General features: G+C 42.1%; 2 protein-coding genes and 1 long non-coding RNA gene across 3 annotated transcripts in view; 1 reads left to right on the top strand and 2 right to left on the bottom strand.

Moving 5' to 3' along the window:
* The window catches only part of MMACHC (metabolism of cobalamin associated C), a 5,228-nt gene extending 253 nt beyond the window's left edge, over nt 1-4,975 (top strand). Inside the window, exons 2-4 of the mRNA XM_015635807.3 lie at nt 1,665-1,859; nt 2,229-2,381; nt 2,929-4,975. Of these exons, the coding sequence (XP_015491293.1) occupies nt 1,665-1,859; nt 2,229-2,381; nt 2,929-3,240 (660 nt within the window). The 3' untranslated portion in view covers nt 3,241-4,975. The remainder of the gene's footprint in view (nt 1-1,664; nt 1,860-2,228; nt 2,382-2,928) is intronic.
* LOC117244793 lies at nt 498-1,666 on the bottom strand. Its single transcript, XR_004498540.1, has 2 exons — nt 1,331-1,666; nt 498-1,248 (listed from the first exon to the last, which is right to left on the bottom strand). It is a non-coding gene; the product is annotated as an uncharacterized LOC117244793 (long non-coding RNA).
* Nucleotides 4,976-12,453: 7,478 nt separating the features above from the next.
* Nucleotides 12,454-19,761, bottom strand: PRDX1 (peroxiredoxin 1). Its single transcript, XM_015635810.2, has 6 exons — nt 19,632-19,761; nt 16,758-16,874; nt 15,796-15,949; nt 15,401-15,523; nt 14,422-14,552; nt 12,454-12,835 (listed from the first exon to the last, which is right to left on the bottom strand). Exons 2-6 carry the CDS (start codon nt 16,861-16,863, stop codon nt 12,750-12,752), a joined length of 600 nt encoding a protein of 199 aa, XP_015491296.1. The 5' UTR covers nt 16,864-16,874; nt 19,632-19,761; the 3' UTR covers nt 12,454-12,749.
* Between the last annotated feature and the right edge of the window lie 756 nt (nt 19,762-20,517).

Consider the following 20,517-nt stretch of genomic DNA (forward strand, 5'->3'; position numbering starts at 1 on the left):
GCGGAGCCGCTGCGGCCGGCGCGGGTCCATGCACAGCGCGGGCTCCGGTCCGCCCGCCCGGGAGCGCGGGGCAAGGTGACCGTGGCGGCAGCAGCTGCTCCGGACCTCGGTGCGGGCCCCTGACCGGCGGGGTCAGCGAGTTACGTAATGACACACCTGCCCCAGCAGCCTGCACATTCCTCTAGGCAAGTTTAAATTTTAATCTAAGTGTGGGAGCACCTCATCCGCTCCGAAATGGCCTCTGACCTCTGTTCTGCCCGTGGAAGGGGCAGCAGCCTCTGGCACTGCCCCTGCTCGGCTGTAAATGCAGGGGCTCCGTCCTTGCCCGCCCCAGGGCAATCTGCAACATCAAATACAAATCAATCCGCAATAAACGTGCCCTGCCCTTGGGGAGTGTTGTGTCTGTCACCTGAAATATGTTCATTTCCTGCTATGATCTTGTTTGCAGAAAAAGTACAAGGCAATGAGGTGGTGAGAGAAGTAATGACAGAAGTGCCTCCAGAATTTAAAAGTTTAATGCTGCTTGCCTAAAACACATCAGCAGAATTCGGGGCAGAGCCCAGATGAAAAGATTTTAGCTACCAGGGGGGAAATCTTTCTAGCTCTGTAGTTCTCTCCAGATTTCGTTCTGACACATCCAACCCTGGTGCACTGATTGATGCTCACTGGGAAACCAGCAAAGCTTAGTTTCACATCTCTCTAATTCCTTGTAATATCTCAATTCAGCACCTTAGGAGCCACAAAACTAATTAAGTTTAGAGGTTCATATAAGAATGTAAACTTTGTAGTGAATCTAGTTTTTGTTCTGTTTCCAAATGGGCAGTCTGGCTGCCAGTGCCAGCTGCAGAGTCATTGTCAGAGTAATTTCACTGAGTATTTAGAATAACCAGTATGTTTCATTTAAAAACTTAATGTTCCATTACTCAGCATCTCTCTGACTGTTAGACCTGACCTTTGTAGCACCCCCGGAGAGCGGGAGTTGTCATAACCTATGAAAAGACCGAAGTTATTGTGCAGGGCACTGAGACTGGGATTTGGGGCATTTCCTCGTGCTCTTCGCAGTTGCAGGTCTGAGCCCTGTTCTCCTGGTCGTGCTTCCTGCTGCCCTGGCTTATCTCTCATTTCTGGACTAGACTGTGTTATACAGCCCTGGAATCAAATATCCAAATATGTCATAATCCACGGGCTACTGGTAATGTTTCTGGGGGGTTTTAGAGCTTCACATTCTTCATTTCACACAAGTGTTTCCTGCAGAAGTAAAACATGCAACTTGTCACACAAAACAGAAGCACCAGTTTATTTCTGGCCCAAGATAAGAGAACAAACAAACCTGTAAAAGCTTTATCTGAACCAAACCATCTGATTTGCGTTGGCAAGACTGATTGCTCATACTTCCCTCTAGGTTTCTGAGCAGAGCTGGATAAAGGGCAGACTGGGGCTGAACGCTGTGTGTGATTCTTATCTCACAGCTCACAGCATAGCTCCCCCAAACTGTGAATCCTGATGTGCAAAACAACTTTGTTTGAAAGGAAGGCCCTGGGTAGGTTGAATATCTGAATTGCAAATGAAGGGGGCTACAGTTATTTCCACTTTTTTTTACATTCCTGCATGTCCACTAGAGTGGTGTCTGTGTTCTAATGGAAATTTGTGTTTCTTTGCCGAAGGTTGGGTGGTACAATGCTGTTCTCCAGCCAGCTTTCCACCTCCCCTACCCCGATGACACACTGGCCTTTGTGGTCCTCAGCACACCTTCGATGTTTGACAAAGCCCTTAAGCCTTTTGTGAACAAAGAACGACTAAAAATAATCAGGGATCCTGTGGATCAGTGTGTTTCCCACCATTTATCACGTGTGAAGGAGGTAAGAAGCTGAAATACTGACTCCTTTTAGTGTTGTGGCACATAACCAGGTGGTTTGAACAGCAGACAAAGCCCTGCAGGCTCCTGCCTTACTCTTTGGAAGGGTGAAGCATTATTCATGAAGGTGGGAGCATCAACAGGCTTTGGCTGCTTTACTTGCATGTTCTGCCTCTGGATTACATCGTGCAGCTGTGAGGGAGCTCTGCTGGCACAGGTTGAATGCCCACAGCCTCAGACCTGCTGATAGAATTCAGCAGCAGGATGTGGGAGTCTGCAAGCTTCACACGTGCTTGATTTGTTGCCATCCAGCAGTTCTGGAGTGGCAAAGCTTTTTCCAAGAGCCTGGGCTGATGTTTCCAAATTTTCGCAGAAATTCCCTGACCAGAGGGTGGATGTCATGTTTGATTATGAGATGCTGCCGAGCCGAAAGCCCAAGTTCCTGGCACAGACAGCTGCCCATGTTGCTGGAGCTGCATATTACTACCAAAGGAAGGATGTGAAGCTTGATCCCTGGGGGAAAAAGGTAAGGCAGAAACAAAGTCTAGGAGTCACTGAACTGCAACCACTTAATTGTACAATGATTGTTTGCTCACTAGTCACTAGTGCATCTCACAGGAAACTACAAAGTCCAGAGCACATACAGGTTCATAAAGTGTTTCAGGTGGAAGTTTCCAAGATTCTTCAAAGGAGTAGGGAGATGTGCATGGAGAGAAATATCTTGATCTGTTAAACCTACATAGACTGAAGAATAAATGGCATTGTAAAGGAAAACCTGTTACTTAGAGTATTACAAACTGGGGGAAAATACTCTGTGGTTAATTTCTGTAATAGATTTTCAGAAAGGAACCTCTCCCCACATTCCAGAGAGGTGTGTGTGGGCACAGGAAAATGGGAGTGAAGTGCAATGCTTCAAGCCACAAGTTCAGGAAAGTTTTCCCTTCTGCTGTTACACCACTCCAAGAGAAGGTTGAGAGAGTGAGAAGCATCTGATGCTTTGAACTCTGACCTTGATTAGACACAAAGTGAGGCAACCTAGATTTTTTTTCTTTTTTTTTTTTTTTGTCTTCCAGAAGATCTTTGGCGTTTGTATCCATCCCAAGTATGGAGGCTGGTTTGCTATCCGGGGTCTCCTGCTCTTCCCAGACATTCAGGTGCCGTTCCTGGAACAGCCCGCCCCTGTTGACTGTGTGAGCACGGAGGAGAAGAGGATTGAGCTGCTGGAGCAGTTCAATTTCCACTGGCAGGACGGCCGCTACAGGGACATCATCGAGGTGAAGGAAAGGTACTCGGAGGAGCAAAAAGCCTATTTTGCCACTCCTCCAGCCGAGAGATTCCGGCTGCTGGGGCTCTCACAGGAAGCGCAGATAATCACATTTCACTGAGAAACCGGCTCCGAGGAGGGCAGAGGGCAGCAAAGGGTAACTCATGAGCACCGGCTTTTCCCGGGGCCGAGGAGGAGGAGGAGCAGGAGGATGGTTATGGTGATACAGAGATGGCAAATCCGAGCAGCCTCAATGCAGACATCGGCTTCCCAGAGAGGGGCAGAGCTCCGTGGTCTGGGGAAGGTGGGAGCCGTTTGTTCTGTGCTGCTGCTGCTGCTGCTGCTCTGGGGTGTCCTTTGGGGAGCCCAGTAAGGTCCCAGTTAGCCTTTGCTTGGGAGTAATTTAGACATCCTGGCAACTTTAAAATCCGTGCTGCTCGTTAGAGAAATCGCTCTTGTTCTCAATTTCTTTCTGAATGTTATGTTTTTATTCTTTGTGAGTGTAAAAAACAAAAATAATTCATTGTACTGCTTAGCTTGATTTTGTCTAAACTTGGGGTAGGTACTTCCTTAGATGTAGCCAGCATTTTATTATCCTGTGTCATGATTCTCCCTAGGGAGCAGATGTCCAGTCTTTTCAGTCTTGCCTAGGTCACATTTAAGCATTTATCCATTTATAGAGCATCTGCCTGGAGTATTTGGAATGTTGCTGGGTTATGTCCGTATGAGTGGAGGTTTTACTCGTGTTAAGATAACTGACAAATTTCCGTGGCTTTTTCTAAGGTAAACCACATTTGTGTTAAAAATATTTTTCAGTGCCAGCACACAGCACACCCCTCACAGTTACTGCCACAGTTTCCTGGTGTGCTTTCTGTTTGGGGAAGATTGCAAACCTGCACACACATAAAAGCCATGGCACAAAGCTTTGTCACATGCACAGGCAAACAAGCACAGAAGAAGGGAAAATATTAATGACATTCATGTTACTTGTATTGCTGGATAAAACATGTTCAGACAGAACCATAACATTTTTCACATTACTTTATCCTCTTATATTTGTTCAGAGGCTACAGTGCACCTGGAAATAAGGAATTAATTTATCTTTGAGCAATTTGAGGCTCATATCTCATTAAAATAATATTTTGTAGGAGTTGTTTTACTGGACTGCAGTGCAATGCTGCAAATGGACAGGTACTTTTTTCTTTTTGATTGTATCAACACGATGATGAAGAAGAAATACTCACTTTGCAGAACTGAGCCCTTTCTTTTTATGTTGCGATTCTTCAAACCTTTTGGAGACTCCACCACAGAGATTGCCCTCACCATTGTTCACTGCTTGGTACACTTGCTCATGGTCTGTACACTAACTCATTGTAATCCAAATTCAGGATAGCAAGTTTGCTTCCCTTTAAGCAGAGAAGTGTTTGATCACTGGGTTTGTTCACTGCATTTGCTGTTACAAAGAAATCTTTGTTGCTTTCCGTGCTTTGTTCATCTCTGACTAAGACAGACACCTGACTTAGAATGTGATAGAGGTATTGTGATGTTTAATTTAAGCTGAAGAATGAAATTTGTTTAAAATCTGTTATGTTTTTTATAGAATTACTTCTGGTTCAAATTTGTTTGATTTTTCAGAACTTTCCGGCTGAACTGTAATTTAACAGGGGCTTGAGCTAATGGCTCATATTAGTAACAAAGACAAAATACTGATTTTCTTAGAAGGATAAATATAGATCTCAACCAAATGTATTACAATTTAAAGTGAAATATTTTGATTTTTTGGTATTGATTTCTTACAAATATTTAATATTTTGTCTTAATTTATTAAACAGATTGCCATGGCCATTGCATTTCAATTTCTGTAATTTATTTCTCTTCAAATGGTATTTTGATTAATAAAATATATAAAGTTGTAAGGAAACCTCAGTACTGTATTTTCATTTAAACAATGCAGGACTTGACTTGTGGAGAACTCAAGATGCACAAGGAAGAGCCAATCATGGTGTTTTTAATATCCTGAAGAGTGAGCTACCTAAGACACACAGTATCTGAAAGCTAAGGAAAAATTTGGTTATCTTAGCAGAAGTTGGTAAATTGTTATCACAGGTCCACTGGGGGGCTTTATTTAAGATACAAAACCTACAGCACATTGTGAATAAGTCCAACTAAGGTTTATCTTTCCCACGTCATTTCAGCAAGAGCATTAACACAAGCACCATGACAGTGCAATTTTCATTTCTTCCTCTGTTCTTAACAGCAACAGAAGTTCCAGATGTCCAGTGAGACATAACCAAGGGGCTTTCCCTCAGCAGCATTAACAACGTGGAAATACTGGGATTTTTACTGGTTCAAACCTGTTGGTGAACACTGAGTCACAAATCCATGATCCTCGTGCTTCTGGGAATACAGTTATGTCAGGCAGAACAGAGCACAAGTACTTAGCAATATCCATTCCTTCTACAGTGATTTTGAAATTACTTGGACTGGGCATTATTTTCTTTCTCTTAGCCTGGTCACTGAGATCCAGAGCTGCAGTGAGTAGTTTTCTCCCCGTGCTGGCTGGAGTACAATGGCCTTTGTGTTATAAAATTGAAGTTTGAGAACCTGTTTGACTTATCTCATCTCTTGGGACAAGACCAGACATGGTGAGGAATGGATCATCCTTGGATCCTGAGGCATTGTGAAGGCATTCTTCATTTCAGCCCTTGCAAATGTCAAACAAGTAATTGCAAATACTTGGATAGATTTACTAGTTCAAGTATCACATTTTACATTTTTAGAGAAGTTTTTCTCTAAATCCTAATTTTAAAATATTTATTAAAGACTCTTTTCTTCAGTATAACCCATAGGGTGAGTATTCAAGAGCTGAACAGGAAAAATAAAAGAAAATAAAAGCTACTTGAATTTAAATTCAGTTTTAGCAACAAGGCATTCAGTATATTTCAAGCTAATAAGATAGTTTATGAAGAATTAACAAATTTGTAATAATTTCATCCATTTGCCATTCTTACTATCCTTATGCTTTCCCCATTTTTACTTCATTAATCTAAAAATATCTGAGATTTTTATAACAATTAAAGATTTGACAGACAATACCAATTAAATACAAAGCACAGTCTAACCTGGTGACCAGCAGCCATCAGGGTTGTTGCTCAGAAAGAGAAAAATACCTCAGAAAGCACTGGGAGTTTTTGGTATCAGTTTGAATCAGTTACATCTCAGTGCTGCAATAATAAGCACTAAAGTTTCTTTATGGTATGAAGAAGAGTGGTGGAAAACTTTATTCCTGATACTTATTTCTTTCTCCCATAAAAAGAGTGGCTTGTAACAAAGCTGTTTTCCTCTATAAACTATGGAAAACTAAAGATGTTTTGCTGTATAAATCAGTGCTGGTGTGTCAGACAAAAATAGCCAACTTTAGGAGAGCAGGGAACTCTTCTGGTTTGTTGTTTTGATGGGGGTTTTATAACCTGGTTTGGGTTTTTTGCTATATTTTTGTTTTGGAGGTTTTTTTAAGGGCTAGATTGCCCTCCTCTGGATCAGAAGTATAATTTTACTCATTCAGTATAATATTCATGGTCTTTTATTCATGTGAACCATGACCAAAATTATTGTTGATGTAGCTTCTTTGACATGGGTTATATTTCTGAAAATGCACACTGACTTGTACTGAAAATTAATCCAAAACTCCTGAGTTAAGACTGATGTATTTTGAAAAACAAGATAGTGGCAGCTGCTGATCGGTGCCAGTGGGGTTATCAGCACTCTTTGTTAAGCCTCATGTAAAAAGCGTATTTAATAAATTAGCTTTTAATACTGACTTAAGCAGCAGCAGTTCAAAACTCTTCCTCTGAGGGAAGTGGTTTTGCTGCTCACTGCAGCAGAGAAATAGCTGCACCTCTGCAACCTGAACTTTCACAGATTCATCTACCAAAACAGACAAATGTATTCATGAGAGGGTTTTTGCTGGTACTTTGGCTTCCTGTGCTATCATATGTCCTGTGACAGATCATCCATCACGTTTCCTTCAGAAAACAGAACAGAGCACTTCCCTTCTAGGTTTTCAAGGAGGAAACAGAGAGGAAGGAACACAAATGAACTTTTCTTTTTCCTCCGTGACTGAAAAAGATGTTCACATTCCTTAGGAAATACGGTGGGAAACTCGAAAGAGTTAAATATTTTGTCATAAAAAATGAGCAGTAGGATATGTTAGTGAAATGTTTAAAATCTCCCCAGTAATTCACCAAAATCTGCAAATGTGATTATATATGCATACAAATATTTTAAATGGCTACTATCATTCATTAATATCACATCTATAATTCTCATGTTATCTTTGCTGATGTTTATAAATAACTCAGTGAGAAAGCAATTTTACTTTTAATAACTGCAACATTTCCTTTTCCCCCAAACATCTTGAAAAATTTCTGAAAATCAAACACATTTACAGTAAGTTGCTCGTGGTTTTGTTCCTCATGTAGAACAACCATGGGACAGGGAAATTCCTTTAAGTCGATTAGAGAAGGAGTGGAGGGATTTGCCATGTTTCTTATGCAGAACAATTGCTTTTGCTGTGTATCTATAAACCCTCATTCCTTTTAAAGGAATTAGTCTTAGATTTTAATTTCATGTCATTTTCACTTTCCAGTATTGTTCAGACTGGTCTTCCTGAATCATTCACTGTTGCTTCAGTCTTTCAAAAATGTAAAGAAACTGCCTCGTTGTGAAAAGTGAATTTGATGAAATACATCAATTTTAGGCTACGATGTTTTATTAAACGTAGACTGAAGACTTTTTTCCTTTCTAGACAAAAGATACTGGTTTCATTCATCAGTGCAGATACTTCAAAAATCTGTTGCTGTGGAATATGGAACATAAACCTACTGGACTTGGTGTCAGAGGACAGGGCAACCTTAATGACTTCACAAATATTTAGTCACATATCTGTGCTCAAATGGTTTCTTGCACAGAAACATTCTAAATTCAGACACGTGTCCCCATAATATGTATAATGATTTAAGTTTCAGGTGAAAGAGCCAAATTTCACACTGAAATCCAAACCTTTCATCACTAGGTGTGGTGAGAATTGCTTCCCACAGGCTCAGCTCTTGTTCAGGAGCACTGCAAACAACTCAGAGCCTGTTCTCCTGCAGCCACCCAGGGCTGTGCAGCACAGCTGAATTGTTTGACTGTACATTAAAGGCAAACTCCTTTTTTTTTCTTTCCAAGGATTAAAAACAGAGCTACTATATTCATGAACAAAAACCATTTATTTGATTTCCTAGTTCAGTGTTCTTCTTGTATATACCATTAAATTGTATTTTAAAAGAAGGAGACAATAAGAGCTCTAACACTTTCTGAATTAATTGTCCAAGCGTGCTGCATTCCACTACTCTGCACTTCCCTCATTTCACCCTTTGCAAATTAGAACCAAGACATATCTGGTTTAAGTCCTCTATCTGTCTAGCAATATACATTAGAATATACATTTGCAGACTGTCATGTAATATAATACTGAACACCAGACCCACTGAAAATTTCAGACTATTAATATATTTTTTCAGATTATTAATACAGTAAACCTAAGTATTTTAACATAATCTTTACATAACTGTTATTTTGATGTGTAGCATTACTAAAATGGGGCTTTTGCAAACATACTCTCCTAACCAAAGGACATAATTTTGCAATACCTGTGAGATATAAAATGCTTGCTTTTGTTCTTTGAACTGTATTGATTTGTTGGACAATCCACGAACATATTCAACAAAGGCTTCATAAAAAGGCTGGAGTACTTGTTAAGAAAACAGTACATTTAAACATTAGTAATTTTTTATGTTTTTCAAAACTACTGAGAAACTTGCTTTGTTACAAGGTGATAATTCTTGAAACATTGAGGCAATTCTTTTCTTCTAAGCATCTAAATATAAATATGCATTGCTATTTTTGAAATAACTAAATCAGAAGCTGTACAAAATCTAGTAAAGGTTAGGTTCTGTATGTTGAATATCGAACATCACATCCTATGTATGCCAAGATAAAGATATAATATATAGAATTTATGTCTGATGAACAGCTTTGTATTATACATCCCAAAAAAAACCCTGTTGCTCCTACACAAATGCTATTATCTGAAAACTTAATTACAAATACCTGTCACAAACATGAGGGAATTTTTTTTTAACTCTAGATAATATGAGAGAACACAATGTGTGTGTGCTGGGTTTGTGTGGCTAGGTTTGGTAGCAGGAGGGTGACAGGGGTGGCTGCTGTGAGAAGCTCCCACTGCTCCCAGTGCCAGCCATCCCTGGGAGAACAGAGCTAAGAAGGGGGGGACATTTGTGCAACAACCTGCAGCTGGAGAGAGGAGTGGGAGAACGTGAGAGAAGCAGCTGTGCAGACACCAAGGTCAGTGATGGAGTGGGAGGAGGTGCTCCAGGGCACAGATTCCTCTGCAGCTTCATTATTTCTCATGATCCTGCTCTGGTTTGATTGGTAATAAACTAAGCCAATTTCCCAAGCCTGTTCTGCCTGAGACAGAAACTGGTGAGCGATCTCCCTCTGTCCTTACCTTGACCCATGAACCTTCCACTTTATTTTCCCTCCCCTGTCCAGCTGAGGAATGGTTACATAAATCCCCAGAAATCACAGCAATCAGCTACAAATTAAGAGCCCTAGGATAGAGACACAGTAAGATATATTTCAGTTACCCTTCACCTGATTATTCTAAATAAATAAATGAATAAACATTATATTCATAATAACCACTCAAACTGGAAAATAAATGGAAAATAGATCTGCTGCAGTCACTCGCACATTAAAAAAAAACAAAACAAAACAAATATCACATCTATCCTTTCTTATTTACATCTTCAGGGAAAACCCCACTAGGCAGCTACCCATCCTGTCAAGCTCAAGCACTGCTTGAATGAGCACTGGGAAATATGGCACCTGTTTATTGTAAAAGCAAAAGCAGTTCATAATTGTAATGAAAATACAAACTGCATTTTGGTACATGGAAAAAAACCTACCTCAATAAATGATTAAAATAAAAAACTAAATAAATTATAGTTATTTGAATATCATAAAAGTTACACCAGTCTAAGATGACATGATGCAAGGACTGGGGTGTAAGCCCCAGAACACTTACTGGAGTTTCCAAGCTACATCTGAATTAATACAGAGTTTAAACAAAGAAATAAACTTAAGACTCTTCTTGATTTGAAGAAGTTTTGTTACCCATTTTTTGTGTCATGCTCTTGGAAATGTAAGTAATGTAAACATTAAAATGACAGCACAGCAAACTTTCCTGGGAATGACTCATGTGGTTGAATAATTAAAAAAAAAATTAATTGCATTGATTCCCACTGTCAATCACTTGATGAATGCATGTAATACAGTTCCTAATCCACAGGGAATTTGTTTCTTGGCTGTTTCCAGTTTCCACAGTATCATCACTCACCTGTGACTGTGATGCTTAAGCAGGTAGAGTTTGTAGCCTCTCAGTGTGGGGGAGCTCAAGGTGGGCAGGATCCCCAGGAAATTACAGCACATGAAGGAAACTCCTCACAGCAGAGGAGTGGGATGAAGAAATGAACACAAGGGGTGTTTCTACAGGACACTCCTACACCCAGATGTCCTGCAGGGCAGCTCTGACCTCTCCTCCTGACAGCAGCCACAGCAGGACACAGCAGCTGCTGGGGTTGGAACCACCCTCAGACTCTCCCCTTCCTCTCAGGGCTTGGCACTGGCAAATAAAGATCCCCCTTTTGGAGAGGGGTTCAGGAGCAGAACATCAGAGAACCCCTTTATCCTCCATGTCCAGGGGTAGGTGACTGAGTAGCTACAAAATCACTCAGTACAACTACCTGAAAGGGGGTGTAGTGAGGTGGGTTTGGTCTCTTCTCCCAATTAATGAGTAAAGAGACAAGAGGAAATGGCCTCAGTTTGCACCAGGGTGGGTTTGGATTAGATCCTGGCAAAAAATTTCTTTACTGAGAGGGTGCTTGGGCATTGAAACCAGCTGCTCAAGCAAAGTGCAATTGTCCAGGAAATATTAAAAAACCTGTGTAGATGTGGCACCTGGGGACATAGTGAGTGCCCTCCAAGTAACTGCTGTAATTAATTTTACATTTCAAGGCTAATATAACAACTAAGTTTGTACAGTTTTACATTAGCTTAGCCCTAACTTTACTCCTTTTCACTTTCTAGAAAAGAAAGTTTGGTAACTTTTTACTCAGCTCATTTATATTAATTTTACTTTGAACCATATAAATGCTCCTGTTAGTTCCTGGGAAGTTGGCCTCATTTGTTGAGACTTTGGATTTTTTTAAAAATTAAGCAGAAGTGATCCAGCTAAACATTACTTTCATGTATTTTCAAGGAAATTAGCTACTTTAGTAGATATTGAATACTTTTTGCAGCTGTACAAAACAAGTTATTGACTCAAGGCATACAACTTTCACTTCTGAGTGACACAAGTAGCCCTGGGTCTCATTTTAGGTACTGCTGACTTTAAGCAGGACAGAACTTGTTTATAACTTGAGCTGAAGATGGTTACAAGGTCCGGTAAGAGTTTAATCTTTACAGGTACATGGAGATCACAGGGCTCTAACTCCCTTACACTGTTAGGCAAGAGCTCATTACTCAAGTCCTCAGCTCTCAAGTTCAGCCCTATCACGAGCCACCCTGAACTGTGAAGCTACACAGCAGTCACAGCTTTGGTGTGATTTAAGGCCAGTCATGTGCTCTGAGTTTTACATAATCACTTGAAATACAAAGATTACAGACAAGGCAGAGCACACCTGAGTACCAGGTTTTACAATGCCACCCTTTTGATCTAAATCATATGATTACAAGCTAATGGATAACTGGCATATTATCACCCCCATGACATGTACTGGGAAAGACTGTGTGGATGAATGCTGTATATCTAAGGAAGTTTGCTTTCCAGAAAGCCCAGTATTCCACTCCCATAGAGACATTCAAACTCAATGTTGGGCTCCCAGGAATGACATGAACAGTCAGTTTTGACTAAAGTAGATGCCAGAATGACTAAGCTGACATGGTGCATGAGGAGATGCCCCACCTTTGTCACCACATGCTCCACACAATACTACAGTGCTCAGAGCTTAATCCTGAGCCCTGATCCTTCATCTAACAGCCAAGTCGTGAGGAGAACTTTATTACTTCAACATGAAAACCAAGACTTTTTCTCTCCATTCTAATGGAGCTGTAGTAAAAGGACTCAAGATGTCTACAGAAAGCTTTCAGAAATGAAGTCTGCATTGCTCCCAGGTCTCCTGACAACTACATAAAAGAACAGTAGACAGTGTGCTCTTTTCACAAGTTTAATAGAGTTACAAAAGGATACCACTGCTTTATGTAACACATGGCTAACCACAGACACGGCATTGTCACTAAGGTCAACAGGGCTTGATGTACTGACACTGATCGTTAGGATTTGCTATGAAGGTACTGTCAAAACGACAAACTTTCCTTCAAGTAAAAAAGTTACTGTTTATAACTACAACATGATCCCTTGACTCAGATGCAATGATTTAATCAAAGTTCAGTAACTGATACTTGCTCTTTATGTAAGGCATACTAGTTTCCACTCAGGCTGAACGTTTATTTCTGCTTGGCGAAATACTCTTTGCTTTTCTGAACATCAGGCTTGATTGTGTCACTCCCAGGCTTCCAGCCAGCTGGGCACACTGAAATGATAAGAACATTTAAGTCTTACCAGCTGCTCCTGCAGAACATGTTTTACACAACATTAAAGCAAAGTAGCAACTCGGAACATGAACAGATCTTTGCAACATACAGACAGTGCATTCAGTGTCATATTATGCTCTGTTTTTCTTGTTTCTATTTGTTTACTTGGCAGCACCACCCAAGGAACCAGGTGTCTGCCCAGGCAACAGTGGGTCCTTTACACAAGCACCTCTCCCAGCCCCACTTAAAAGCTTCTGGGAAGTCTGGCAGCAAAGGTAACACCAACTCCAGCAGCCCAGGCCAGAAAGGCTCTAACACCACACTGCACTTATCTCCTTGGATCCAGCCAAGTCTGTATTCCCCTTATCTTTAATCTACCCTGGCCCAGCTCTCCAGTTGAATGGGCAGGGGGAAAATTGTTCAACTGTCACTGGTTCCCCTACATGGCTATCAAAAAGCTACCATGGTGCAGAGGTTGCATGGTCTCAAACTTCCAGCAGCTCCTTGAGCAGCATTTTTTGAACAGTGTTCCTTCTTTACTGCCATGGAATGCTGGATGTTTGCTCCGCTCACAACTGGCAATTTTAGCCACAGTATGCTTGGTTTCTGAGTGTTGCTACACATCTTACTCTGGTCTGTCCTGATTTAGATGTGACTGCAGTCCTACAGTTCTAAAGGAAAACCTTTTGCCAGGTTTTGACTACTCAAAGGCACAGTAAACCACAAAATATTTAATTTGCATTACATGTGACTGCTCCATCATCAAATGTTTGGGATGTCTCCTCACATGATTTATGTTTATATACCACAGTCACGAGAACACTTATTTTAATAAAACCTGCCACTGATTTACCACTTCTGAAGCACATTAAGTATGGCCAGCAGCAACAAATGTCATTAGTTAATGACAACTGAATATTACTAACACCTGCACAGCAATTTTGGGTTTCCATAACTTGGTTCTAACTTTTTATCTGCAGCGCCTTTTTATTTTTTAATTTCTCTCCTGCAGAAATGCTGCCAGTATCAAACAGGTTATTCCTCCTGAACTATGGGGACAGAGACTCTCATCCATTTTACCCTCATACCCCATATATTGACAGAAAGGTCAGCAGACTTTCTGGGAATTTAAGTAGTTTGCCTAACAGGCTGCATGAAACAATACATTAGTACTGATGGTCTCAACCTACCAAATCTGAGAGCAGAATTAATGAGATCTAAATCAAACTTACTCTTGTAGGCTAGGTTACTACATGTTCTTAATTTCTGTCTCAGATATTCCCTGTGTCTAACTGAAAGAGACAACTTCTGTGTGCTGAAAAAGACATCCATCACCAAACTGGTTTAACTGAAATCTCAACATGAACAAGTACTCAATGGACAAATAACTGGAATAGGATAAAGCATTATGGTGTTCTTCAACAAGCAGATTTACAGAACCAGCTGCATTTTTCAACAGTCACAATAACCTGCTGTGCATAGATTGATACATGTACTTAGTACCTTTCAGCAGCCCTTGATTTAACCTGCTCTAACTCTTAAGTTAATACTTTAGAGAAAACATTAAATTGAAAAGCACTCTTACCTTCTCCATGTTTATCTGTAAACTGGAAGGCCTGGACAAGTCTGAGGGTTTCATCAACAGAACGGCCAACAGGAAGATCATTGATTGTAATCTGCCTCAAGATCCCCTTTTCATCAATGATGAACAGACCCCTTAAAACAAACAAAAACCGGACCTGATGTTAAGCACAGCTTTTGAAAGGCTGATTAGACTGACACAAGTTTCAAAAACTCAGTTTTTGAATAGGTTTTTGAATTTCAAAACTCAGGTTTTGAATAGGTTCACTATTTGATTTTGGCACTGCTTGTGCCATTTGCTGTGACCTCTTCCTAGAAACTAACACCTTGGTGCATGCACAGCAATGAAACAGTAGCAGCTGAAAGCCCAACAGGAACTAGGACAGACAGGAGACAAGTCAAAGCACTGACACAGGAGAGAAGTGCTTCCTATTTAAGGAAGATAATAGTAGCTAAAAATAAGTAAGAGAAACCCCAGGAAAAAACAAATTCAAAGAGAGACCTCACATTCAAAAAACCTCACTACACACTGTTTTCAACAAGACAACAAGCAACAGCTCATCAGTGCTCCAATGTCAGGTTAAGAGTTAGCAGAAGTTCAGCTCCCTTGGCAACTTCTATGAACAGCAGACTAAAGACTTGGGATTTAATTAATCTGCACTTTGATCACTAGACTAAATACCTGTAATCACTTTCATGACTTGTAGATCTTGCATTACTAATGTTTGCAGCTCACCTGCATGAGACTCCTGCACTGAGCAGTCAAAGGGAAGCAGAATTTAACTTAAAAGCACAGGAAACCTAAGCACCACAGAGAACCAGGGAGCATCTCCCCTTGCAGGACTGTCTGACAGCCTGCAGGACTCCACACCTGGAACAGCCAATAGCTTTAGCTGGCTGCAGGTGTTCAAGCTCTGTGTTCATCTGACACATCCATGCATTGCAACATAACTTTATCAGGTCGTTTACCTCTGGCACATTACCTGTATGCAATACCTTCATCCTCCTTCAGCACTCCATACTCTTTGGCAATGGCACGTTTTGTGTCAGAAACCAGGGGGATTTTCATAGTGCCCAAACCCCCCTGTTTCTTAGGAGTGTTGATCCTAAAAGAAGAAAAGTTTACATGTTAAAATATGGGCAGTTCAAAATGAGGGCTCAAGGTACAACAGAAGCCTACAACAGATCCTTTATGCAATATCATACTCAATCTGCCTTGTGGCAACAAAAGAACTGATGCCCAGTATGCTCAATTCTGTTCAGAAGCACCTGGTACTATCAATATTTACCAAGTGCCTTTGAATGCACTCAGAACTCAGCTCCTGCATGAACCGAGGCCAGGCAGAACAGTCTGTTGGGTTTAAAGGCTGATTCTTACCAGGCAAGATGACAGAAGTGAGAGTCAACAGAAGCTCCAATTACTTCACAGTTGATTTTCTTGAACTCATCAGCTCTGTCACTGTAGGCAATGATTTCAGTTGGACAGACAAAAGTGAAGTCCAGGGGGTAGAAGAAGAACACAACATATTTTCCTAGAAAAGCAGTACAAGCAGTTAATCTGTCAATTTTCTAAGAAAAAGGAAACAATCAAACCCCACGAAAACAAAGAAAAAACCTAAACCTTAAAACCCTACCCAACTGAGTCCCCTAACCCAGATTATAAAATTTAACAGGCAATGCTTGTCTCCTGGGTCTACTCCCAAGCCTGCCCCAAGTACAGCTCTGGGTATGCTACAGCAGAATACCACATGGCTGATCCCCAGCCACAGATCTGAAGGGCTACCAGCCATGGAGACATTTTAACTGAGTAAGTGTGTAGTCTATACCTTCTCATCAGCCTCATGCAGCCTGCAACATCATTAGAAATGTATTTCTAAAGCCATCAACATGAGTACTTGATTACTTCAGGCTTTTCCTTTATTTTTAGTGAAGCTTTTTTTGGCAAAGCAAACATATCCTCTAGAGCCAGCACTCTAGAGAAAGGGAGTTTGTTGGTTAGATGAAATAATTTACTTTGCATTGACAAAGATGAGACAGAAGATGCTGCTGTTCCAAAGTTTGGAAATGTTACACCAGTCTAAGTATGGTACAGGGCAAGGAGGCTGATGCAAGGTAACAGTTTAGAGTTTTATGTTCACTGGTAACATTTATTAGCTGGGACATTCAGTCACACTGCTGACAGCCTTCTAAGCATACTCCAGCCACCACTACACAAGTTCTGATCTTCAGTCCACTGCCAAGTGGTCACTATCATTTCAAAACCAAACCAAGATGTTCAGATACCCCCAGTCCTTCCTATGGCCAGCCTATCTGTGTAATTAGAGAAGCACATGAAATTACCTCTGTAGTCAGAGAGTTTGATGTCTTTGAACTGTCCATCTGGCATTACAGCCGTGGCAGTAAAGTCAGGAGCTGGTTTTCCAATGAAAGCCTTTCCTGAAGACATCTTGATTTAACCTAGACAAGAGTTAACACCAATACAGTTTAGATGGTAGTACATTTGCACCTGAAAGTAAGGATTTATTCAAAGCATTTTATCAATCTAGATTAAACACCAAAGACAGTTTATCAGCACTTAATCTTGCAACAAGGCTTAAGTGTTAAATGAGTTGTGTCATCTGGGTAGTTGAACCACTATAGAGACTGCCAGCACTTGGAAATGTATGGCTCATGGCCTCCTAAAGATACAGTAATGGTTACCTAACTAGTAACAGCTCAGAGTCTGGGAAAGGCCTAGCCTAGAGCTTTAGCAGTACTCAGAAAAACATTCCATTCCACATAGTGGAGGAATAGAAAGTCTGTTTTTTAGATCTTTCAATGAGAAGAACCTTCTTCAATTTTACAAGGGAATTTAAGACCTCTAACTTGACCTTCCTGTTGATTCTGAAAGAAAATAACTTCTGTGAATCCCCAGGGAACACTGCTCTGCATGACTACAATTTAACCTTTTGAACAAATCAACCCTTTTTTATTTGGAACCAGAAAGACTCGTGGTATACATGAAAATCACATTCCATGTTAATTACAATTTCACCAAGTCTAAATCAGTACAGCCATGTTGCTTCCCATTTAAGGAAAAAGAATAAAAAGGTACACAAGGACACGAGAATGCTATTCCAGCTGTCTGCCCCAAAAGCTTGTCATCTGTAATACACCCTTGTGCAATATTTTTGCTCAGTCTGGGAATGGAGTAGAACACTTTAGACTTCCAGAGCATAATCTTTCAAATAGGCAATTCTATAAACCTAATTTCTGCAGATGATAAAATATTCTTATAAGTTACTTCACTTTATTCTACACACTGCAGCACTCACTGCCTCAGAGATAAAAAAACACATCAAAGGTTAGCATGAGTCTTACGTTGCTAAGGAAAGCCAAGGACTGTTCCAAATTGTGCCTGCAAGGCACCAAGTCCATTCCAAAAATGGTTGGGAGCACCTCATTTCTTGGCTCCTTCCCCCTTGCCAGCCACTTTTTCCCAGAAGAATTAGCCCACAAGTCATTTAGCTTTGAACCCACACTTAGTCTTTTTAGCAATGGTTTTGCTTTTGAAAGTTTCTCTTGCACACCCTGACAGTAACGATCCACCTCTCAGTTTTCATTTTGAGAAGCACCCACACATTCAGCATTTCTAACTGTGCAACAAAGCTCCTTATCCCCATGTTCACACAAGGGTTTAGTCTTTAACTGCAGCAGGCTGGGAAGGAATGTGGTGGCCGGGACTAGAGACCATTTGTAGGATGCAGTGAAGCAGTCTGCCAGGAGGACATCAAGAATCTCGTACCCACAAATGCAGCTGTGGTTCTCAAAGTACAATTCTGAAAGAGGGAGAGGGGAACAGCCACTGCACCATATTCGTGTGAGATACCTCCAACTAGCAAGTTTTATGTTATAAGCAAGAGCTGCTCGGCCTGGAGTGCATGACCCCACATTTTTATCACTGAATTACATTATTTTCTGCTATCCAAGCTCAAGGTCATCCTTTTGCTCAGAACTATGCCAGCCCTTCTATATTTGTTCCATCAGCAATCCTCTGGAGTATTTCACTAGGTATTCAAGGTCAGACTGCTCTTTGATACTTTCCCTGTCTAAACTACAAGTTATTGCCCCTTTCTCTGGTAACATTAAAATCTTTTAATATTTGCAGGAGACCTTGGTTGCCTCACACTGCAAGAGAACCATGTGCTTTCCTCAGAGCACCCATTGTGACCTGCCAACCCCTCTGCTTTTCTGTGCGGGGTCAGTGCGTGCTCTGCTCGGGTCTTTAGCCACAGAATTTCCTAACCCGCAGAGGAGCAGACCACAGAATCACTGTTACTTCCTTTCACTCTGGAGGAGAGTAGAATAAGCACCATAAATCAAACACACTCGAATCCGGCCAGAGTATCTTTGTTGCTCATAGCCGCAGACAGCCTCAATTATCTTCAAACTGCAATTATAATAAGCCAGGCCTGCTCTCTTGAACGAGCGAATTCATACCTTTAGGGTGCCCTGAACAAAAGCGAAAGGCCGTTTCAAAACCATCAGACTCCCACTCTGCCACCTTCAGACTGTCACAAAAATGCGGTCAGGCCACCGCAGCCGCTGTCGGGGTGCGATACCGAGCCGCGGGCATCGCGCACGGACCGCGGCTCGCGTGGTGCCCAAGGGGCTCCGAGGCGACCTCCGAGCCTTTCCCCCGCCCAGCCCGCCGCCACACCGCTCTGGGACAGGAGAACCCGCCGCCTGCATGTCCCCGAGCCGCATCCAGCGCTCGGGTTTGGGGTTTCCTTAAGGCTTAGAAGCCAGCTGCCGCCTCGCTTGTCGGGGGCAGGGGCCGCTCGGCTCCCGCAGGCGCTCAGCGCGCTCCCCCCGCGGGCGCTCCCCGCGGCTCCTCCCCCGCAGCGCTGATAAAGGCCGGAGCGCTGGAGGGACTTATCTGCTCGCTCTGTCCGCCAAAAAAATTAAAAAAATCCCAAACCAAAACTAGGGAAAACTGAACACGGGATGCGGGCGGCGCGATCCTTCGGGAGAGGGAAGAAAGGGCTCGCCCTACGCGGCTCGCTCAAGGGCGTATACGCGCAGAGGGGGAGGGGAAACGAACAAAAAAACCCACCCAAAACAGTACCAAAAAACCACATAAAAATAAAATAAAACTTTTAAAAAAATAAAATAATAAAAAAAAGAAGCACTGTGCAAAGCCCCTCAGCGACCCCCGCGGCCCCGCACACTCACTCGGAGCGCCGAGCCGGTCCCGCAGACGCCGCAGCAGCACAATCGCGACCCGCTCTGCGCCAGCCCCGCCGCACCGCCCCCTTTATAGCAGCGCGGATCTCGCGAGCGGACGCGGCGGGGAGGGCAGGGCAGGGCGGCAGCGCCTGCAAGGGCAGCATGACTTGGCAGATCCGGGGCCGCCGGAGCGCGGGGGAGCGCGCATCGTGCTCTGGAGACCGTCCCGGCAGGTGCCGTGGAAATACCCAGTGCCTCGGTTATGAACGATTGATGGGCTTGGTGCAAGAAGCCGTTGCATTTTTAGTGCCTTAATTAGCCGAGCTGTGGTTATTTGAAGTCCTCAGAGGGTACGCAGGACTTTGAGGGAGAGCCAGGGATGACTGGCATGCCATTCAAGAGAATTAAGTGTTGGTCATTGACAGAAGTAAAACGAAACCTCTGAACAGAGCAATGTGTGTTCGCAGTGTTACAGAGGTGCGGTGTCAAATCTCCATCCTCTCGCTCTGCACTACCCACTGTCCCCTCTCCCTGTTACTCATTCCCAAGGCTTTCACTGATTATTCTCCATCAGTGGGAACACCGATCCAAGTCAAGCAAGTCAGCAAGAGAAAGATGAAAACGAAGTTTAAAGTCTAATTGTTGAGCTTCAGTGGAAGGATCCAAGCCCTTGGAAGATAGTTACTTCAGGGAATTTTGCATCATTCAGTAGTGAAGCTGCTCTGGGGAACGTTTAACCGCAGTGATTCCTCATAAGCACTTTCTTTGAATCCAAGAGTGAACGAGCAGTGTGGTACTTTTTAAGGGCCAAATTCTGAATTTAAATGTGAAAGCTTTATTAAATAATGAATACTAAAAGTCATTAAGCCATATCAAGGAAAAAAAATGCTTC

This window comes from Parus major, chromosome 8 (assembly GCF_001522545.3).
Source record: "Parus major isolate Abel chromosome 8, Parus_major1.1, whole genome shotgun sequence".
Taxonomy (NCBI): Eukaryota; Metazoa; Chordata; class Aves; order Passeriformes; family Paridae; genus Parus; species Parus major.